The sequence below is a fragment of the Chenopodium quinoa genome, unplaced genomic scaffold (assembly GCF_001683475.1).
Source record: "Chenopodium quinoa cultivar QQ74 unplaced genomic scaffold, ASM168347v1, whole genome shotgun sequence".
NCBI classification, from domain to species: domain Eukaryota; kingdom Viridiplantae; phylum Streptophyta; class Magnoliopsida; order Caryophyllales; family Amaranthaceae; genus Chenopodium; species Chenopodium quinoa.
In genome coordinates, this window is record NW_018743284.1 from 137,981 (window position 1) to 156,897 (window position 18,917).

At 34.8% G+C, this 18,917-nt stretch overlaps 1 protein-coding gene, 1 long non-coding RNA gene and 2 pseudogenes across 2 annotated transcripts; 3 read left to right on the forward strand and 1 right to left on the reverse strand.

Moving 5' to 3' along the window:
- Positions 1–346: 346 nt before the first annotated feature.
- On the forward strand, positions 347–4,908 carry LOC110735473 (60S ribosomal protein L7-1-like). Its single transcript, XM_021915663.1, has 6 exons — positions 347–492; positions 598–790; positions 2,915–3,009; positions 3,123–3,260; positions 4,342–4,444; positions 4,560–4,908. The coding sequence occupies exons 2-6, from the start codon at positions 605–607 to the stop codon at positions 4,773–4,775; spliced, it is 738 nt and encodes a 245-aa protein (XP_021771355.1). The 5' UTR covers positions 347–492; positions 598–604; the 3' UTR covers positions 4,776–4,908.
- A 427-nt stretch (positions 4,909–5,335) lies between these two features.
- LOC110735475 lies at positions 5,336–11,108 on the forward strand. Its single transcript, XR_002514114.1, has 3 exons — positions 5,336–5,963; positions 8,194–8,310; positions 11,005–11,108. It is a non-coding gene; the product is annotated as an uncharacterized LOC110735475 (long non-coding RNA).
- On the reverse strand, positions 8,761–12,236 carry LOC110735474 (annotated as a pseudogene).
- A 3,890-nt stretch (positions 12,237–16,126) lies between these two features.
- On the forward strand, positions 16,127–18,630 carry LOC110735534 (annotated as a pseudogene).
- Positions 18,631–18,917: the final 287 nt, after the last annotated feature.

An 18,917-nucleotide genomic window follows, 5' to 3' on the forward strand; every position in this document is an offset into this window, starting at 1 on the left:
GAGATCTGTTTACTGATAGCAATTGAAAGGTTTTTGGGGCTTATCATCGATAAAAAACCAGTGAAAGCCCCTATAAAGATTCACAACTGAGACTAAGAGGAAAAGAGATGGTAGAGATGGAGAGAAAAGGGAGAAGACAGAAAAAAATCCTTCAAAAAAATTGAAAAAACCTAGTAATTGAGGCTAGAAAAATCCGAGAAAAACCCTAAAGAAACCAAAAAATTCCTCTCAAGAACCTCTTTAAAATCAAACAATTTAAAATAAATTCTAATGAGCAAAACTTAAGCTAATTTAAGTAGTAAATAATTTAATATTAATAAAATTAATTTCGGTTCACTATGTGAAAAACGCGGAGAGAACCTTGTCGACATAAATGACCTAAAGCCCTAAACTGTAAACCCTTTAGAAACCTCAGCTCTCAGCCTCCCTCACTCAGCTCTTCAACCAAATTCAGAGCTTCGAATTGCTCTTCTAACATTGTTCCAGTTCTAGGTCAATTTTCATTTTCTTACCTTTACACCTTCCTGTTTAAACGGTTTTCATGCGAATTAATGGTACAATTGATTGAATGAATATGTTTTTTTGAGAAATTTGCAGAAAAAAAATGGCGGAAAAAGAGGAGCAGGCATTGAATTACATAGAAGAGACGGTGTTGAAGAAGAGGAAGCATAGCGAGGATTGGGCGATTAGAAGGAGGCAACAATTGTTGGAAAGACAATGGAAAATCAAACAAGACAAGAAATTTGCTTTTAAGAAACCTGAGGATTTTATCAAGGAGTACAGAAGTAAAGTAATCTTCTTTCCTTCATTCTTTATCTTCGGTTTTTTTTTGACATAATTTTCAGTTTTGCTTGGAATTTTAATGTTGGGTTCATTTTTTTTGGTTATGATTTTGATGGTTATACTTTGATTGGGTTTTTTGTGTATGTTAATTTTGTAATAGATGTGATTGGTTGATGCGAAAGTCTGAATTACAATGTTGGATTTGTTATATTGTGGGATTTTAGGGTTTTCTTCATAGTATGCAAGTAGGATTTGTGGGTGTAATTTGTTATGATGTTTGATGTTATGTTAGGGTGAACAAGAGTTGTAGAAAATTAGCATGAAATTGCTTCTATTGGTTTTCGGAAAGTATTTTTTGGGATGAACAAGCTTAGAAGATAGTTTAATAGGTATTATTTCTGTCCGGTGACTTGTAGAATTTGTAATTTTGTTTACAATTTTAGGAGCATTTTTATTGTGGGCTTTTAGAGTTAATGTGATGATGTTATGATAAGAGTCATGGAGTTTTATTTTTAATTTGCATCTTTGGTTTCAGGCAGCATAATAGCGAAGAATTATACTTCGTATATGGAATAAATTGGCAATGAAGATAGTTCTTTAGGTGTATATTTCTGGGGAGAGTTTAATAGATAGTAGTTTTGTCTTGGAGTGGGTCAATCAGGAGCAGCCTTTCATCTTGCTATGACTGTCAAGCTAGTTTTCTATTTATGTTGATCTCTTATGTAGTGTGCCCTTGTGTGATATGGTCTATATAACTTTGATTATTATGTTTGGTGTTGAGTCTTAGAATGTGAGGTCATTGAGTATATGATGCACCTTTTGAAAGGGAGAGTTATGATCACATTGTCTATCTTGCTCATGAGTCATGACATGTAGAAAAATATAGGTTCTCTGTTGAGCCTACTAATGACAACAATGCTGCCTATGCTGGTTCTATCCTTCTTATTGAAATTAGCCAAATTGGAATTAGATTAAAAAGTAAAAAAGATGTGGTTTAGCTTGGTTGGTATTTTCTTGGAAGAAGATTTTAACTTTTTAACAATAAACATTTATCCCCTGTGGCACTTCTAATCTGAACAATAGCATAGTGGCATTTTATGCTAGTGTACTTTAGGCTTTTTAGCTAGTTCTGTTAAAAGTGGTGAGCAAGGAGCTGACACAGGAAGTAGGAATGCTGTTTGAGCTGGGATAGAAAAGGTTTTAGCTTGTCTGGTTTGAGAAATATTTCACTGCTGCTGTCGATTTCCTATGAGTTTGAACTATTGATGAGACAAGGGTTCTGCTCCTACAGAATGGCAATATTCTTTTGCCATAAGAGAGTTGATTAATTTGGATCTCTTATCCTTTTCAGAAAATTATTGGTGTAAATTGCTGTAAATTATCACTGGATCGTAGTTCATTATACTTGTGCAGATGTGGCGCAGGATGAACCTAAGTTTTGCATTTGTCCCATCATCCATAGTGGGTAACGGGTACAATTTTCTTCCCCACCTCTGCGGCTCAGCCGCACTACCCACCAAACCTAAGTCGATCCCTGCCTCATTGGAGAAGGTCTTTTGTAGTTTTGTTATACCTGCTCGATCGACATCCCTAGTAATAGAATCAAAATCTTCGTTATATCTTACAGTATTTTTATGTGCCTCTGGTCAGATAATTACTCTTTGGGATCCCTTTCCTCTTAAGAATTGTTTCTGTGGATCTTGTATTTGTCGATTCTTGAGCTGTCCTAACACTGTTGGAGATAGGGTTTTGTGAATATAGGTTTTAGGGATTTTCCTCAGCTTGGATGGTAGCTAGTTTTAATTGTATGCAGATATGGAAAAAGAAAATATCATATTTGTGGTTGTCTGGTAAAATATTCTGTATCACAGTAGTTTGAAAGTATAATATAGGTGTCTTATGTCTGCAATTATCGTTTTGTCACATGTATCAGCAAGCTATACTTATAATTCTGCCTTCTGGGCAAATTCTTTCGTATTTTGCTCTTTTGAGTAGCATACATGGTTTCTGAATTGTGAATTACATTCTCTATATGATTAGGGCTTATTTATTTATTTATTTTATTCATTAATATGTATCACTGTTTACTTATTACTTTTTTTTTTATATTTTATCTGAAATTCCATTTTAGCAAATGGATTTGGTCAAGATGAAGCAGAGAGTTAAGAGACGAAAAACTTCCACTGCATCATCATCAAAGCTTCTCTTTGTCATCCGAATTCAGGGGTGAGCTGAGACTTGAGAGCTTGTATCATTGTTTTTTGGGCTTGAATGCAAATTTACCTTTATAGTTACCATTGCCCTTACTTTCTCATTAAATGTGATTTATTATTTTTCAGTAATGCACCTGTTCATCCACAAATTCAGAAGATTTTGAGGTCATTTGGATTGAAGAGAATATACAGTGGTGTTTTCTTAAAAGCAACTGAAGGGACTCTAGCAATGTTGAACAAGGTGGAGCCATATGTAACTTATGGGTAAGGATATAACCTTATTGTGTGCTGGTTATATAGACAATGGCTAATTATATACTCTATTTGATGCTCTTTTGAATTTATCTATTGTCATAATTCTCGTTAAGTCTTGGAATAGCAACAAACATTATGGTCGTTCCTGCTGCACGTTTTGTCTACTACAGAAGTACAAAGTGATTAGTCCTTTTGCCTATGTTGATCTTTTATATCTTCTTGAAGTACTGCATGATTCTCTATTTTTAGTTTCTTTTGAAAAGAGAAACTTATACTTTGTATTAGGGAGTGTTGGTTGGGTGTAAAATGTTTTCCATGAAAATGAATTTTCCATTTCCCATAATTATTTTTGTTTGGTTTGTAAACAATTTTCCTTTATAAAGGAAGGGAAACTATATGTTCCTCCCTCCTTCCTATCTCCCTTATACTCTCCTCCCATTTATCCTCTCCCTTACTTTGCCATTTCCCTTCTCCATAACTTTTCTTGCATAGAACCAAAGAAAGGAAGACCTAATGTTGCAATAGTATTTTCCATGTAAAATTGTTTTACATTAAATATATTTTATGTCAAACCAAATTGAGCCTTAGCCGTTCATTCTTTTGCCGGATGCTTTAACCTGTGGGGATGGGAGCTAGGAGAAGCTAACATGCTAGTATCCCACAGTCCACCTCGTGTATGACTGGCTTTTCTGAATTGTCTAAGCAGTAAGCAGTCTATGGGGTACTAGCCACATAAAATTTCTAATTGCTTCTTGGCTTTGTTTTGTCAGTCAGTTTTCTGGCCTTTTGTTTTGTATGATCCGGTTTGTATGTTGGTGTGTGCTCTTAGATGATTGCTTTGTGCTGTAAATGTAATACAATGACAAGTATTCATTGATCAAGTTTTCAATCTAGGATTATTACAGTATTTGGTGGCATTTCTATTTTTATTCTGTCCATCATCATTTTTCATTTATTTAAGTTTAAAAATCAGTGCTTGATAAAACACTTTAATGCATATGAAGTCATTAGGTTCTAACGAAGGATATTAGCATTGCTTGTCGTTTGTTTTAGTTCTTTCTCTCATTAAAGCTGTCTTAACTAACTGTAGGTATCCAAATCTTAAAAATGTGAGGGATCTCATCTTTAAGAAGGGTCTAGCAAAGGTGGAGAAGGAGAGGGTTCCTCTAACAGACAATAATGTCATCGAGCAGGTATGATAATCTAGAAATTGCTACAGTTACTAATTTCTGATGAGCTGCCATTAAATTTCTTCATTCCTAAAGCATTTATAGCAAGACATGATAAATGTGAATTGTTTCTGTCCAGGCATTGGGGCAGCATGGTATTTTATGTCTTGAGGATATGGTCCACGAAATTCATTCTGTTGGCCGACATTTTAAGGAGGTAACTCGTTTTCTATGGCCCTTCTCCCTTGCCAAGCCTGAAGATGGATTCTCGGGCAAGAAAAATCTATTCAAGAATGGTGGAGACTCTGGAAATCGCGAGGAAAATATAAACGAGCTGATTGCTAAGATGACTTAGGGCTTGCATAATATGCATAGGTGCATTATGTATCTGAGAATGCTTAAAATAGCAAGCATATGTTGACTTTATTCTATAGTGGACAACTTTTTTCAAGTGATATCCAATGGTTGCAATTTTGCTTATACGTTCATTCATGCCCTCGTCTTTTGGTGTTATTAACTTTTTGGTTTTCATAACTTCGATTATAAGTGATGATCTAATTTTTGGAAACAAGCCTAGATGAGCAAGGTTTTTGGGACAAGTTGGCAACTACTGTCACCCTATTTTAGTATTTCTTTTCTTTCAACCAAAATTTTTTAGTTTGATTTTAATACATTAACAAACGTTCAATAATTGTTGTTCATATTATAATATAAATTGGTGTTCGATCAAAATACTTGGCATCTAATATTTGAACAAAACACAAAAAAGAAACGAGGCAATGGAATGTTAATAGAACAAAAGGAATAGTCACCAGGGGTTATCAATGAGTAACCAAAAATTTCGGGGTCACCAATGAAAAACTTAAAAAGAGTTGGGAGTCTTCATTTAGAATGTTCATAATGTTTATGGGAGGTGTCAATTTGTGTAAACAGGTCGGTCTCGATAGAGTCGGGTTGGGTCTATCTCAAATGGGAGTCTTGTTAAATTTAAGTCAAAATTTAAATCGGATTGTTTTTACGTCGAGTGATCAGATCGAATGAGGTCTGTTTTTAACGCCTTTATTACGTCGTCGTGGGCATAATGCTACATTGACATATTGCAACCTTCCTTACTCGTACTAAAATTCAACTCCCTCCACAATCCACATCCAGTGCCAAACAACACCACAACAAATCAACAATGGAGGAAGGGCAAGACTCGTGGACATCAGCAGACAAGCTATACCACATCATCTTCTGCTTCTCCCTAACACTCCTCTTCTCTCTCCTCATCTCTCTCACTCATTCCTCCTTCCTCCGAAATCGCTCTCTCTTCTTCGCCGCTTCTCTCTCTCTCCTCGCCGGCGCCGCCAAAGAAGCCGCCGATCACCTCGGCTTCTTCCGCTCCTCCGGCGCCTCCGCCAAAGACGCCGTCGCTGGTCGTCATCGCTTGCTTCCTGCTTTCTCTCTCCAAATTTTTCCAACGGAAGTCCAAAATTGATGATGATGATGATGATCAGATTGCCGGTGTTGCGCTTGTTTGAATCGAGTATCATTTTCTCAGGTTATTGCTGTTTTCTCTCTCAATTATTCTGAGAATTTTCGCTGAATTTTGTGTTGATTAGGTGAATTTGAATTTCAATTGTAATCCACACTGTTAATTTATCAAGGTTTATTGTGAAATTGAGCAATGAGTAATGTTGCTATTTGTTTTATGAATTTTGTGTTGATGAGTTGCATTATTGCCTAAATCTGTGTTATCAATGCAATCACAGTGATAGATAATTTCTGTAGAGAATTGTTTTAAAATCAGACTATTTTGGTTTGTCATAGAATATTGCATTCGTATCATGAATGTGTATTGTAGGTCAATGTTGTGAATTTGAGTAAGAAATGTAATCAATGCTATAGGCTTTTATGCCTTTTGATTGCACTGTTCAGTGTTCATCAAGGTTTATTGCGTAATGTCGCGTGTATTAGCGCCCGTGCATTTTATGTCATTATAGCATATTGCATTTGTAATTTGAACATGGGGATAAGGTGCATTAGAGGTCAATGTTACGAGTTAAAATTGTCATCGTGGTGTTAGGCACATCGAGTAGAGAATTGTTTTTAAAGTCACACTGTTTACGAAGGTTTATTACTCGTTATGTGATTTGCATTCTGTGTATCCATTTTAGTTCCATATAGCATATTTAATCCATATGATGCTGTATGTTGAACTTTTTGTTTGATTGATATGCTATTACGTTGTCCTTAACTGTGTTACTTTGTTAATTAGAATCGATTTTGTTTCATGTTAGTTAAGAGTGAGCTAAAGCTTTGTTTCTTTTAGTTGTTGAGAATATGATGTTGGAGAAATCATGAATAATACTCAGGGGTGCCAGTGAAACAGTAGATAAGACTCACCGGTCTACTATTTCCATGTTTTTTGAATGTTAGGAATATGGACCATTGTAGAAATTTAGTTTGTATTTGGCAATTATGACTGGTTGCTGAAGTCTTTGACAGTGCCTAATTTCTAACCTTTTCCATTCGGTGAAGGGTTTGGAACAAAGAGGTAAAAATGGATACTGGTGAGGATTGAATTTTGTAAGTTCTGAACTAATTTTTTAGATAATTGTAGCTGTTGCTAAGAAAATTGAGATGATGGCAAGACCTCAAGAGCAAAAGCTGCCACCCCAATCAGCTAGTATCTATTGTTAAGTGGTCAAGTGGGAAAAGGTTAAGATGTCTAACTATTACCATGAAGACTATTGGAGAAGAACTGACGAAGTAACGCAACAAAAATAAGATAGTCAAGGATTCATCCACTAGATGAATCAGGGGGAGAAAGAGGGTATGAGAAGAGGTAGTGAGAGGGGAGGAGGGTAGAGGACACATACTCCTCCTGGAAATGTATATGGTTAGAAATCATGGTGAGAAGAGGATGCTGAGGAGGAGATAGTGAAGAACTGGGCTTGAATTTTTCATCCTAACTGTTATGTTTTGTTGTAAGGGGAAGGAAAATTGAGCCCTCCAATTTCTTCCCCTTTCCCTATCCTTTCTCAATTCATATCACATGATTGAAGTTGATCCCTTGCTCTCTCGCAGTCTCGCCCTTCCATTCCCTTCTTAGTCTTAACCTATCGCTGTCTTAACAGAAAAGTGTATAATACGTGAATATCCTGAACAGCAGAGTGTAGGTGTGTGTTACAACTTAAGATAGCTGGCGGTTTCATATGCTTGTCACTGTTGCTGATATGTGTCTATTGCTGTGAGCCTGTGATAATCTTTTCTTCTCGATTCTTGTCTCTTTGTTGTGTCTCATCCAATTTTTGCAAACATGCATTTATTTGTAGTTGGTCAGCAAAACAATTTAGCAAGCTTAACTGTTGGCATATCCTTGAGATACTTGATTAATTATTGTAATGGGTGCTTTTAGAAGGCTAGTTTATAGTATGACCTGCTCAAATCATTAATGCAACTAAGTGTTAAGCTTATTCAATTGTATTTTACACATTTCTGAATTACAAATACAGTAATTTCTTAAAGCACTTTTAGTGATCTCCTTTTTTCGGGGGGGTAATTATCCTTATGATGGCAAGCAAATTTACTTTTGAGTGATTTTGTTCAACTTTCTCGTTCACTCTCTATTGCTACTTTTTGACAGACTTCTTTAAGTTGTAATTTTCTTTGATCGTTGTTGTCACTGTAGCAACTGATACTATATTTACTACTAGTGCTTTATTTTGATTCACACTTGTACTTCTGCTTGTGGTGTCTCTAATTGATTGATCGACATTTATGCTCAGGTACTGTGGATGGCAGTTACGTAACAGGCACGGATCTCAAATTCTCAATACAATGACTTTTGTTTTGCTGAAGAGGAGCAGTTGGCCATCTTCTTTTATGAATTTCCCATCATGCAGGTTAGTCTGAACTATTTCTTATTCTCACTTATTTTGTGAACAGTCAATTGTTGCTTTTAGGATCTTCACTTGCCTGTTTAAGGAACCCTTATTTTAGGAGTATTGCCTTGTTTTTTTTTTTTTTTTTTTTTCCTTCCCTTCTTATGTGTGTGTGTGTGGTGTATTTTGTTGAATTTCTGTTGGGTCCTTGTTTTTTGTAGTTAGCTGTATAGAGAGTTTTTCTTCCTGTATTATTTTTTGGGGATGGATTAGTCGGTCAATGCATTGTTATATATCCTTTGGGGATTGATTGACACGGATGAGTACGAGTCATTCTTGTGCTGATGTTTTGAAAGGGGGCATAGTTGATATTGGCTAGTGTCAAATCTATAGTCTTATAATTAATAGCTGACATTGCAAGAGAAACGATGTGGTGTGATAAAGACCAGTCGTGCATAAGAGACATGATCATTGCTTGACAGTTATTAATGATCTTGACATTGCACCAAGAGAAATGAATAACTCCCAGTGAGCTGTTGAAAACTCAAAACTCAGTTTTCATATAGGTCACATTTTTTGCGATTGACATTATACCATTTACAATGCACACAGCAATTGGATACTAGTTGTCATTTTGCTCACAGAAAGCACCATCATTCATTCTGAATAATTCACCTTCTGAAGCTTGCTGCTGCTGAGGGCTGCTTGAGGGCATCTTCATCCTCCTCTGGCAACTTGATGGCAGAATAGACACCTGCCCCACAGAGTGCCCCAAGAATTGGGGCGGTAAAGTAGATCCATATCCCTTTATAGTTATTTGCAGCTATGGCTGGCCCCAGTGTCCTCACTGGGTTCATTGATCCTCCTGTAGTTGGCCTGTTGAAGAAAGAAAAATAAAATTTCATAGTTTGCATTGCTATGTGCTGGCCTATGGAGATTGATTAATGGGACAGGGAATATTGTGGTACATTAATATTGTGTTTGCATGACATGTATTGTTTTGAGTCAACCCATACTTGACATAAGCTTCCCTTTTAACAATGGGATCTAAATTTCATGACAGATGATCTTGCGCAACGGTGCATTAGTGACGCACTGAGATAGTTTCATCATGGAATGCATTTAAGAATGAAACACGTAAGCTACTCAGTGAATGAATGTACATGATTGAACCTGACGGTGAAAATAAACTTTTTTGTCGCGTTCTCTCCTTATTTTAAAATGAATCAGTTAAATAACCTAAATTTCTCTTTTTGAGTGAGTGGTTTTGTTCCCTTCTTAAAACTTTCCCATTTGTTAATACCCGAGAAAAATTCGTCAAATATGAATATAATACCTTTTGCTTTTATGTCACAACACGTATTATGTCTTTTTTTCTTCAAGTTATTTATTGATGTGATGTAAGCAATATAAGTTGGGTACTTATTATCAGACTAAAGTTTGTTTTCTCAAAACAAAACAAAAATAATACGGAGTAGAAGTAAGATTAAAGTTTGTTACTATATAGATATTCTGGTTTATGCATGTTATTATACCAATCATGTCCATTTTGGACTATTGCGTTACCTTGTCTAATCAAATAACAGACATATTATAAATGTCTTCTTTCGTCTTGGTTTATGATTCGACACCACTAGAAATTAGCAATTTTCATTTATCAATGATTACAGAGCTATCAAAAGTATTATAATCTTGTCAACCATTTATTAAGACTTTCATTAAATCTGAAAAGTGCGTGTCAATTTCAAATTAGAACTTTTTGTTACCTCGAGAATTTTTATGCTTTTATCTTTCTTCTTATTTCCTACATACGAAGTATTGTTGATTTAAAACACAAGCTTATAAAATTATACTTAACCCTTTCTTGATGTGGAAATCTGACTTATAAATTTGTTTAATTGTTTCTTCCTAAATATGCTACAATACAACATTCTGAATTTGACCACCCGATGGGTGAAGCATGAGTAAATTTTTAGAATCTATTATGATTTAGAGGGGGTGAGGTGTACTTACCCAGCTATAAGTATGTTGAGCATGACAGTTGCCCCCACTGCAATTCCAGCCAGTTCTCCCACCTGCAGAACATCACAAATGTTTTTTTCAGTTTTTCTTAGCTCCTTCATGTTAATAGATTCCTTATACCACTTTGTCTTTCTTCATAAAATAGTGCAGTGTGAGGAAAGGACTTTGTAGATACCCTTTTTCCTTATGGTTTACCAACATCATAATAAAATAAGTCATTTACAATAGTTTTTATAGTTATATCTATTTAATATATAATAGTCTGTGTTTACTTGCTGCAGTGGTGGGTAATTTTTTAATTGCTAAGTAGAATCCACTAAACATTAATGCTAGTCTCTAGTAGGCTGTGCATATTAAGTCTTATCCATGTACAACGCCTTTTGTTCCAAACAATTTCTTTATTTTTGTAGTTTTGAATGTGAGGATTGAAGTGCAAAGTTATATGACTTTCTTGAAACTATTTCATCATGGTAATTTTGTAATTTTTTTATTAACGTTGCAAACCCTCACTGAAGCCAAGAATTTCTATTTAGTATCTCAGAGCTTGGATTTTTCTTATGTGAGATTCCATGCATTTATTTTTTGGAATTGTTTAATTCTGAAGAATTCTCTCTCTCTATCTTTTTCATGAATATTTAAAAGTGAAAGCTTGATTAAGAGGAGACATTCTTAAAGAAGTATTTTTTTTGGCAGAGGCATTCAAAAGTACGGGGTAAAAAGAAAATTTTGATGCTTACAGCTCTTGTGTCGGTGGCTACTGCAGTGACAACAAACATGAGATTGAAGGCGATGATGAACTCTAATGCAAAAGCCTGACCATAATTCACTGAAGGAACAGTTACACCTCCACCCATGATAGGGTGGAAAATTGCTTTGAGAATAAATGCAGCGCATAGAGATGCCAACGTTTGTGCTCCTATGTATATTGGAACCTACATAATTAAATAAAGAAAAACGTATCTGTATTAAGTATTTGTAAATCATATCAGTGTATTAATAAAGGTAATTTGAAGATCATAGTTTTGGTTTCTTACTTGAGTCCATGGAAAATGTCTCAGTGCTGCAAAGGCGATGGTGACAGATGGATTCAGATGGGCACCGGAAATATGGCCTGTAGAGAGAATGATGATCATGACTGCAAGGCCACTGGAGGCAGCAAGGCCGATTAGCGTCTCTGATCCATCCGTCTTCTGATTCACAATAGCAGTGGCTGCGCCCGCACAGATTAGTATAAGGGTACCGACGAACTCTGCCACCACCTGATGTAATTGGGCAATTATTAGTCAGATGCAAAGACAATTGAGTTCAGTCAGATGAAGGTTCTTTCTGTTTTCTTGCCCTTATACAAAGTACTCTTTTTTTATTGTTTGATATACAACAATGGAAAGATTTTCTGAATAACATAATTTCCCTGAATTTCGAAATACTGATAAAGTTAGAAATTTACCTTCTTTGTTAAAGGAACCGGGGGAGGGGGCATTGTAATGCTGCAGGTCACAGCGGGCAAGCCACCCTCCTCATTAGGCCAAGTATCTACAGTGAAACAATTGGATCTCCTACTGAGAAGTGACTTCTTTTTAGGCCTATCGACAGCAAAGCCTCCGAAGAGGGGAGCCCCTGGAGTACCTGGGTTACCGGGGTCGAAGGCATAGAAGGAGGATCCTCAGAATCCATTTTTTCCATTATGGCAGAGATAAGCTAAGGTTTGTGAGTACTTGTTTATTGGCTAATGTTTATCCAAATTTCAGTATAGCAGTATTTATATAGTAGTTACTGTTGAAGGTTGACTTAGGAGGGGGAATCTCTAGACTAGGAAAAGAGAGAAAAGAAGTTAGTGGATGAAATGGAAGAGCAAAAGAGAGTTGGCTTTCATTTGGTGCAATGTACAAAATGGTGGTGGGACATTACAGGCCTGTTTTTCCTGCTTGAGATTTCTTTATAAAGGAGCTTTAAGCGTTGGAGAGATTAATCATGATGTTTATTGCCACTTAAAAATTCCCAATGTGTATGATTGCCCCCTATAATTATGGAGAAGACCACTCGTTTAGCTCAATTAGTTGTCACTGTAACACTGTCAGATCGAGTTTGGGTTTGAAATTTGTCATAAAGAAATAAGAAAGGCCGCCGTCTTCCTAAAAAACAAAGCAGGAAGGTGGAAGAGGCAGGAGAAAGGTCAAGATTCTGATTGTTGTTTCTCCCTATTTACCCCTCACCGTTCTTGTGTCTATTTTTCCCAATATAAAGTACGCATAACTTATATGAAATTGGTCTCACCACAGCATCATTCTCACTTTTAATATAGCTAGTATAAGGGTATTCTTATTTTCCTTTGTTGAGGACTGAGGAGTAACTTTTAATACTCTTCCTACCTGAATTAATAGTTACATATACTCAATTTAGGGTGTCTGAAAGAACTTATTGCAATAGAAATGATCAATAGTCTCAAATAAGTTACTGAGTACTTTTCTTATGGGATGCTGAAGAGGATAGAATTAATACTGATGCGAGTAAGTCTTATGTGTATCATATCTTATATACTTCCTCCGTTCTTTTTTTATCGCATCACTTACTACTTTAGGAAGTTTACTTATTATTGCATCATTTCCTTTTTTAGGATAAAAAAATATCTATGTTCACACTGCAAATACCCAACATACCCTTACTTTTTCACACTTACTTTTTATTTTATCTTACATTACATGGACAATTTTGTATTTTTACGTTTTTCTCTCTTACTTTTTTCCACTACCAAATTTTGCCTCCAAAACCTTATGATGCAATAAAAAAAAAACGGAGGAAGTTTGAGGAATTAAACAATGCAAATAAGTTTTGAGCGAGGCTGCGAGGGTTTATTATGCCATGGCACCATCCTGTACAATTGAGGAAGAGATTATATATACATAGTGTGAATTGACACGAGTGATAATACCTATTAGCAACTGAGAAAAGAGAAATTCAAATTAATAGAATAAGGAAAAGAAAAGACAAAAGGTGAGAAAAAATATGAAGTGGGTAGGTGAGTGGGTTTGTGGAGCTCAAATGAATACGAGCCTTAAGTGTTTGATAAATCCTACTTTTAGGCCGAGATCAATTTCAATAGTGTACTGAAATTACTTTTTCTTTCATCTTTTGTTTTACTGTTGTTAATCATCAAATGATGTTAGTATAGCATGATGGCCATAGATCATCCCTCCGACTTGTTGGTGAAACTCTATAATTACTTTTGATTTTTTGACTTGTAAAATCATAAAGTGACACTAACCATTGAAATAAAAGTTATCTCAAAATTAGTCAAAGTTACTCTAAAAACTGGTTAATTTTAACTCAAATTGACCGTTTTACAATAACTTTAATACTTTCTCTGTTCTCCTAATATTGCAACATGGGTGAGGGACACGGATTTTAAGATGAAGAGAGAGATAGAAAGGAATAAAGATGTGGACCCGTGTGATGAGGATAGAGAAGGAGAGAAAACATATACAAATAGAAAAGTGTTGCAATATTTGTAGAACTTCCTAAAATGATAATTGTTGCAATATTTGTGGAACGGAGGGTGTGATGGTCTCACATAATGCTTGTTATAATAATACAAAGTATATATCAAATAAATTACATTGTCAATTTGACACATCCTTAAAAAAAATGTAGAATTATACAACCTTTGTTTCAGTAAGTGAACTTACTGTTCATGAGGTCAAAATAACATAACTTTGACCATATTTTATGACTTATACAAAGAAAATAAGTTAGCTATATGAGCTTTTATTAGATTAAGCTAAGTATACTTTTTAAAATTTTTACTTATACATAGTCAAAGATATTAATGGTCAACTATACACAACATACAGTGAGTCGAATTTTAAGGAACGGAGGGAATACTATAATTTATGAAATTATGTGATCTGGGTATAGTTGTGGTGCTTGAGAAGTGAAGATACTTGTAGAAGATCTCTTTACGTCACATGGTATGAGCTTCCGGGCTTCCACCATTATATTAAACTAATACGAAGTATACTTTTAACATAAATGTCTGAGGAATCATTATGACTTTAAATAACAAAATTATTCACTTTTCATGTAAGTGCTGATACAGTTCATCCCTCTGTAGAGAATTTGATTTTTTTTTTTTTTTTTTTTTTTTTGGTGTTAGGTAAGATGAAGGGCTTCACCGGGCCAATTTGTATGTTGTGGTAAGTAAACATAGCATCAGAGCCCATGATGGAAGGGTCCTTGCAACTGCAAGAGTTCATTGAGTGTCTGTCGAGTAGACATACATGGCATTCGGACGCCCCATAATTTTATTCGAACAACGCTAAACAATGGAACTGCTAACATTTCCTGCAATAAACTGTGATTTCAAGGGATATTTGCATATCAGAACATCCCATTTTCCAAATATAGGAAGCCCCTAGTTATTTACCAAGGTGATGCACATGCACTGATGCTAGTGTTATGTTGCTTATTCTCATCATTCATATAGAGGACTAAATTTTTTATGCTCCATTAATATTAGTTTCTTTCTTCCATCCCTCTTATCTTTACTGTATTTACCGTAGATACTGTCTACAGAGTCAGATTATAATTATGTAATCATTTGGCAAAGACAGTAGGTTCGAGAACACGTCTTCAAATGTAGCAAGTTTCCATTTTCATGTGGTGAAAGTCTTAAGAATGTGATGAGTTTATGTCTAAGCAATTGCCACGACGAACTCAAATTTAACTAATGACTGTTATTTCCTGCTGGTACTGACATTGTCTCATAACAGTTCCATGGTTTTACAGGGCTTAACATTGAAGAGTTGGCCTAGTCCTTTCTCATTAAGGATGATACCTCTGGGTGAAGAGACGGATAAAGTTTATGCAAAGAGTAAATATCTTCTAGAAAAATGAGTATTAGTATCTAATACATAATACAGCATGTAACATAAAATTGACTTTTGGAGAATCCTTAGTTGGGAGAAGAAATATTTTCACGTACTGCCAGTGAATTATACATTCATTGTAATATGTTTTATTATTATGCCAGAAATTGCCTAAGTGATAATCATGTTAGTTTAGACAACGACGATTAGACTATAACAGGAAAATAAGAGGCAGAATCCAAAGTGCGGATATAAAGAGAGAGAGTCACAAAAACTAATGATATGGAAAACTCAAGAAAAAGGGGTAAAATTGTAGATGGCTATGATTTCACCAATCCATTATGATTTGGAGATTTTGGATATTTAAGTCATATAATATGTGTTTGTGTATACGTATGAAATAATTGTAAAAGTATTAACATCGTGAAACATGATTGAAAGTTTATATAGAAATTAGAAACAATTGTTACACCAAGACATTTTAATGTAGACAAAGAATCTATACATGGTGTTGTTGATGTGTAGCAGAGGTGGCAAAATGGCATTGTACAAGATTACCTGATATGAAATCCAACAAATCTATCTGACGTGACATGAGCCCAACTCAACCCAACTTATTCTTGCAATCTTGCTGTTAATTTGTACTCCGTGTATAATACAAATTATGAAATTATTATACTTGTTAAATTACTTTGGTGAAGACTAGCATTATTGCATTAATCGACCTGACCTCGAAGGGTATCCGAACAAGACCCGACCCAAATTCAACACGACACACACCCGACTCAGATAATCTGACTAACACTTCTAATGTCGAGGCGATCTTTGAATACAATAAATATTATGAGAAATCACCCAAGTAAGAATTTATCCAAACCAAACAACTTATTTAGTACTTGTATATTTTTTTTAACATTTTACAACATTAAAAGTATATTGTTTGTAGTGAATGCCAACTAGTTTAGTTAGTTAAAGTTTAAGGGGGTACCTTATAATTCCGATCATATTCTGTCTATGCGGGGAATTTTTTTTTTTGTACAATGACCCAATATACAACAACAGCCCAAATTCAGAGAAATTATCAGCCCACTAAAATAACCTCACTAACCGGCCCGTTTTCTTTTGCCTTGCTTTTTGTCTTTACGACGTAAAACTCAGCGGCAGTAGAAATTAGAGAGTATAAATATATACCTCATTCAATTCAATTTCCAAATAAAATTATCACTCAACTGCGAGAAAATGGAGGGAAAGCGTTCAACTCCAAAAACCAGCGATTTGCTTCACAAAATCAGAGGTAAAGTCCTTTTTAATTTTCGTAATCGAAACCCTAATTTCATTCACCATAATTTAAATTCCACAATTTCAGCTAATTCATCTTCATCCTCATTTTGTTTTTGATTTTTGTTTGTTGTTGCAGATTTTAGTCGTTCGATTCTCGTAGATATTTGCAATGGCCGATCTCCAGTGGTTTTGATCAATAAATTCAGAACTTACTGCACGAATTCTGCTGAAAATTGGTACAACTTCTGAATTTCGTCCTATAATTTTCAATTTAGATTTCAAACTTCGTGGAAGTAGAAGTATATGTTGTTGATGATTGAGTTTATACTTGTATGAATTGGTGCTTGCAATTTGGATGTTTATGCTAGATACGAGTATATGATTTGGATTTATAGAGAAGTTGACAAAATGCAGCTTGTTAACTTGTTTAAACATGGATTTCGTATTACTCGTGTTTTCCGAGATTAGTTATTTAGACACAATTTGGAAGTTTGAGGTTATGCTTATATTCATGAAAGTTTCACATAGTGCAACTTGATTAGGTATGCTAATGGATTTGGTTCGGTTTTTTTTTTTTTTTTTTTTTTTTTTTTTTTTTTTTTTTTTTTTTTTTAAGTGTGTTGTTCATTCTTGTATGATCTTCGAAATATTTTTCAGTTATATGTTGATTTAGAAAGTACATGTAATTGATAGTTGAGTTGATATCCATGTAAATAAATGCCTTCCTTCGGAGATTCATGTTTCGTGTTATAATGCTGAAGACATAACTTATTTTTCCTTTTAAGGATACATTGACATTTTTGCAACTTGATTGGACATTGCTAATGCAATTTTGATTTTAAATCTGTGTTACAAGTATAATATTGATTTTGACTTCATAAATTAATTAATACTCCGTATATGATTTAATTTTAGAAACAATGGAAATTTTATGTCGTATACACGAGTAAATATAAGGCCGATGAAGATTTTTTTTATTTTTTCTCAATTTGAAAGTTATGCAGCGATTTACTTGTAAATTTTTCTTTGTGGTCTTACCTAGTAAATACTCTGTAGCAAAATTATATTTTCTATTGTTTCTCTCTGGAAACTGAGATTATGGGAGCAACTGAAGCTCCATGTTATGAGTAGAACCACGTTCTGAACAAGCTCTTTGTAACATAAGTTCTGGCATTGTGGTTTTGAACACGACTGAAGCTGGAAATTATGTATTATATCTAATGAATTGGAAGCTGATTTAGGGTTCTCTCTATATCAAGAATTATTAAGATCTTTTCAAGTTTCATGGTATCTTAAAAAATAGTTGTCAATTATATGCTCTTGGAATCACTTAACTAACTGTTATTCCAAACTAAATATTTTACGGGGTGGAGGATGTGCATTTTTCAAGATACTTTCATGTTTATGTTATTCTACTGCTGTATGCAGTTTATGCAGCTCCAGTTTGCCAGTAGGAACAGAGGTACTTACCTTGCGAAGGCAACCACATGCTCATAGGATAGGTAACTTCCATTCTCAGAACACAAACATATAGTCTTATTGCTTACAGATGTTTTGTTACCATTATTATACTATGCTTCATATTCCATTCATCTATTTTACTTTCACTTTTCCGCCAGATATTTTGCTAAGGGTGTTGCTAATAGTTCAGCAGCTTCTACAAGAAAAACAAACATGCGTCAAAACGAGATATATATTATACTTATCCATCTTTATTTTCAGGTGTGCTTCCAGTATGAAAAATTATTATAGAATTGCTGAGGCTTGCTACAGTTTTTACTAATATATTTTATTCAAAGATGCTTCTACCACCAGTCTGGTAACTGAATCATTCACTTCTCCAATATTGGAGTGCACACTCATTTAGAGTTCCAGCTGTCTCTCTTTCCCTAGAAATACTATTGACCTGGTTTTATAAATGCAGTAGACAATTTTTATTAATGATTATCCTCGAATCTCTCCACTTCTGTTGTTTTCTCTTTTAATTTCATCGGAAACTAATTGTAACTTTTCTTACTAAGGTACTTCTATTGTCTGTGCAGATCAGTCTGTTGTAGATCGTGCCATAAATGATATATGCATACTCCTTGAGTGTAGTCGCCACAATTTAAATGTAGTGAGTATACCTCGTTTTCTTCTTTCAATATTTTTCCCTTTTCGGATATGGCTCAGCTAATCCTGTAACTTGGGTATAGTAGCTACTGTAGATCAACTTTGAACTAAATGGCTAAATTTTATGACTTGAAACTTGAATTTATCATTATATTAGAATGCTTATGTTAGCAGGAATCATATTGTGCACTGTGGTATCATGGTGCTCAATCGCTCGTTCACTATTTGTATTTTTTTCTATGATATCGCTTTGTGCATGTCTGTTCCTAGTGGCTTATTGCTGAATGCTGATATGAATTAGTTGATTACATTATCTTTGGTACCATGGGCCATGGCTTCACGCTGGTCATT

Coding starts and splice junctions, on each gene's coding strand:
- LOC110735473 (XM_021915663.1), top strand. CDS start 605: ATGGCGGAAAAAGAGGAGCAGGCATTGAATTACATAGAAGAGACGGTG. Junction 791..2,914: donor TCAAGGAGTACAGAAGTAAA/GTAATCTTCTTT, acceptor ATTCCATTTTAG/CAAATGGATTTGGTCAAGAT. Junction 3,261..4,341: donor GAGCCATATGTAACTTATGG/GTAAGGATATAA, acceptor AACTAACTGTAG/GTATCCAAATCTTAAAAATG.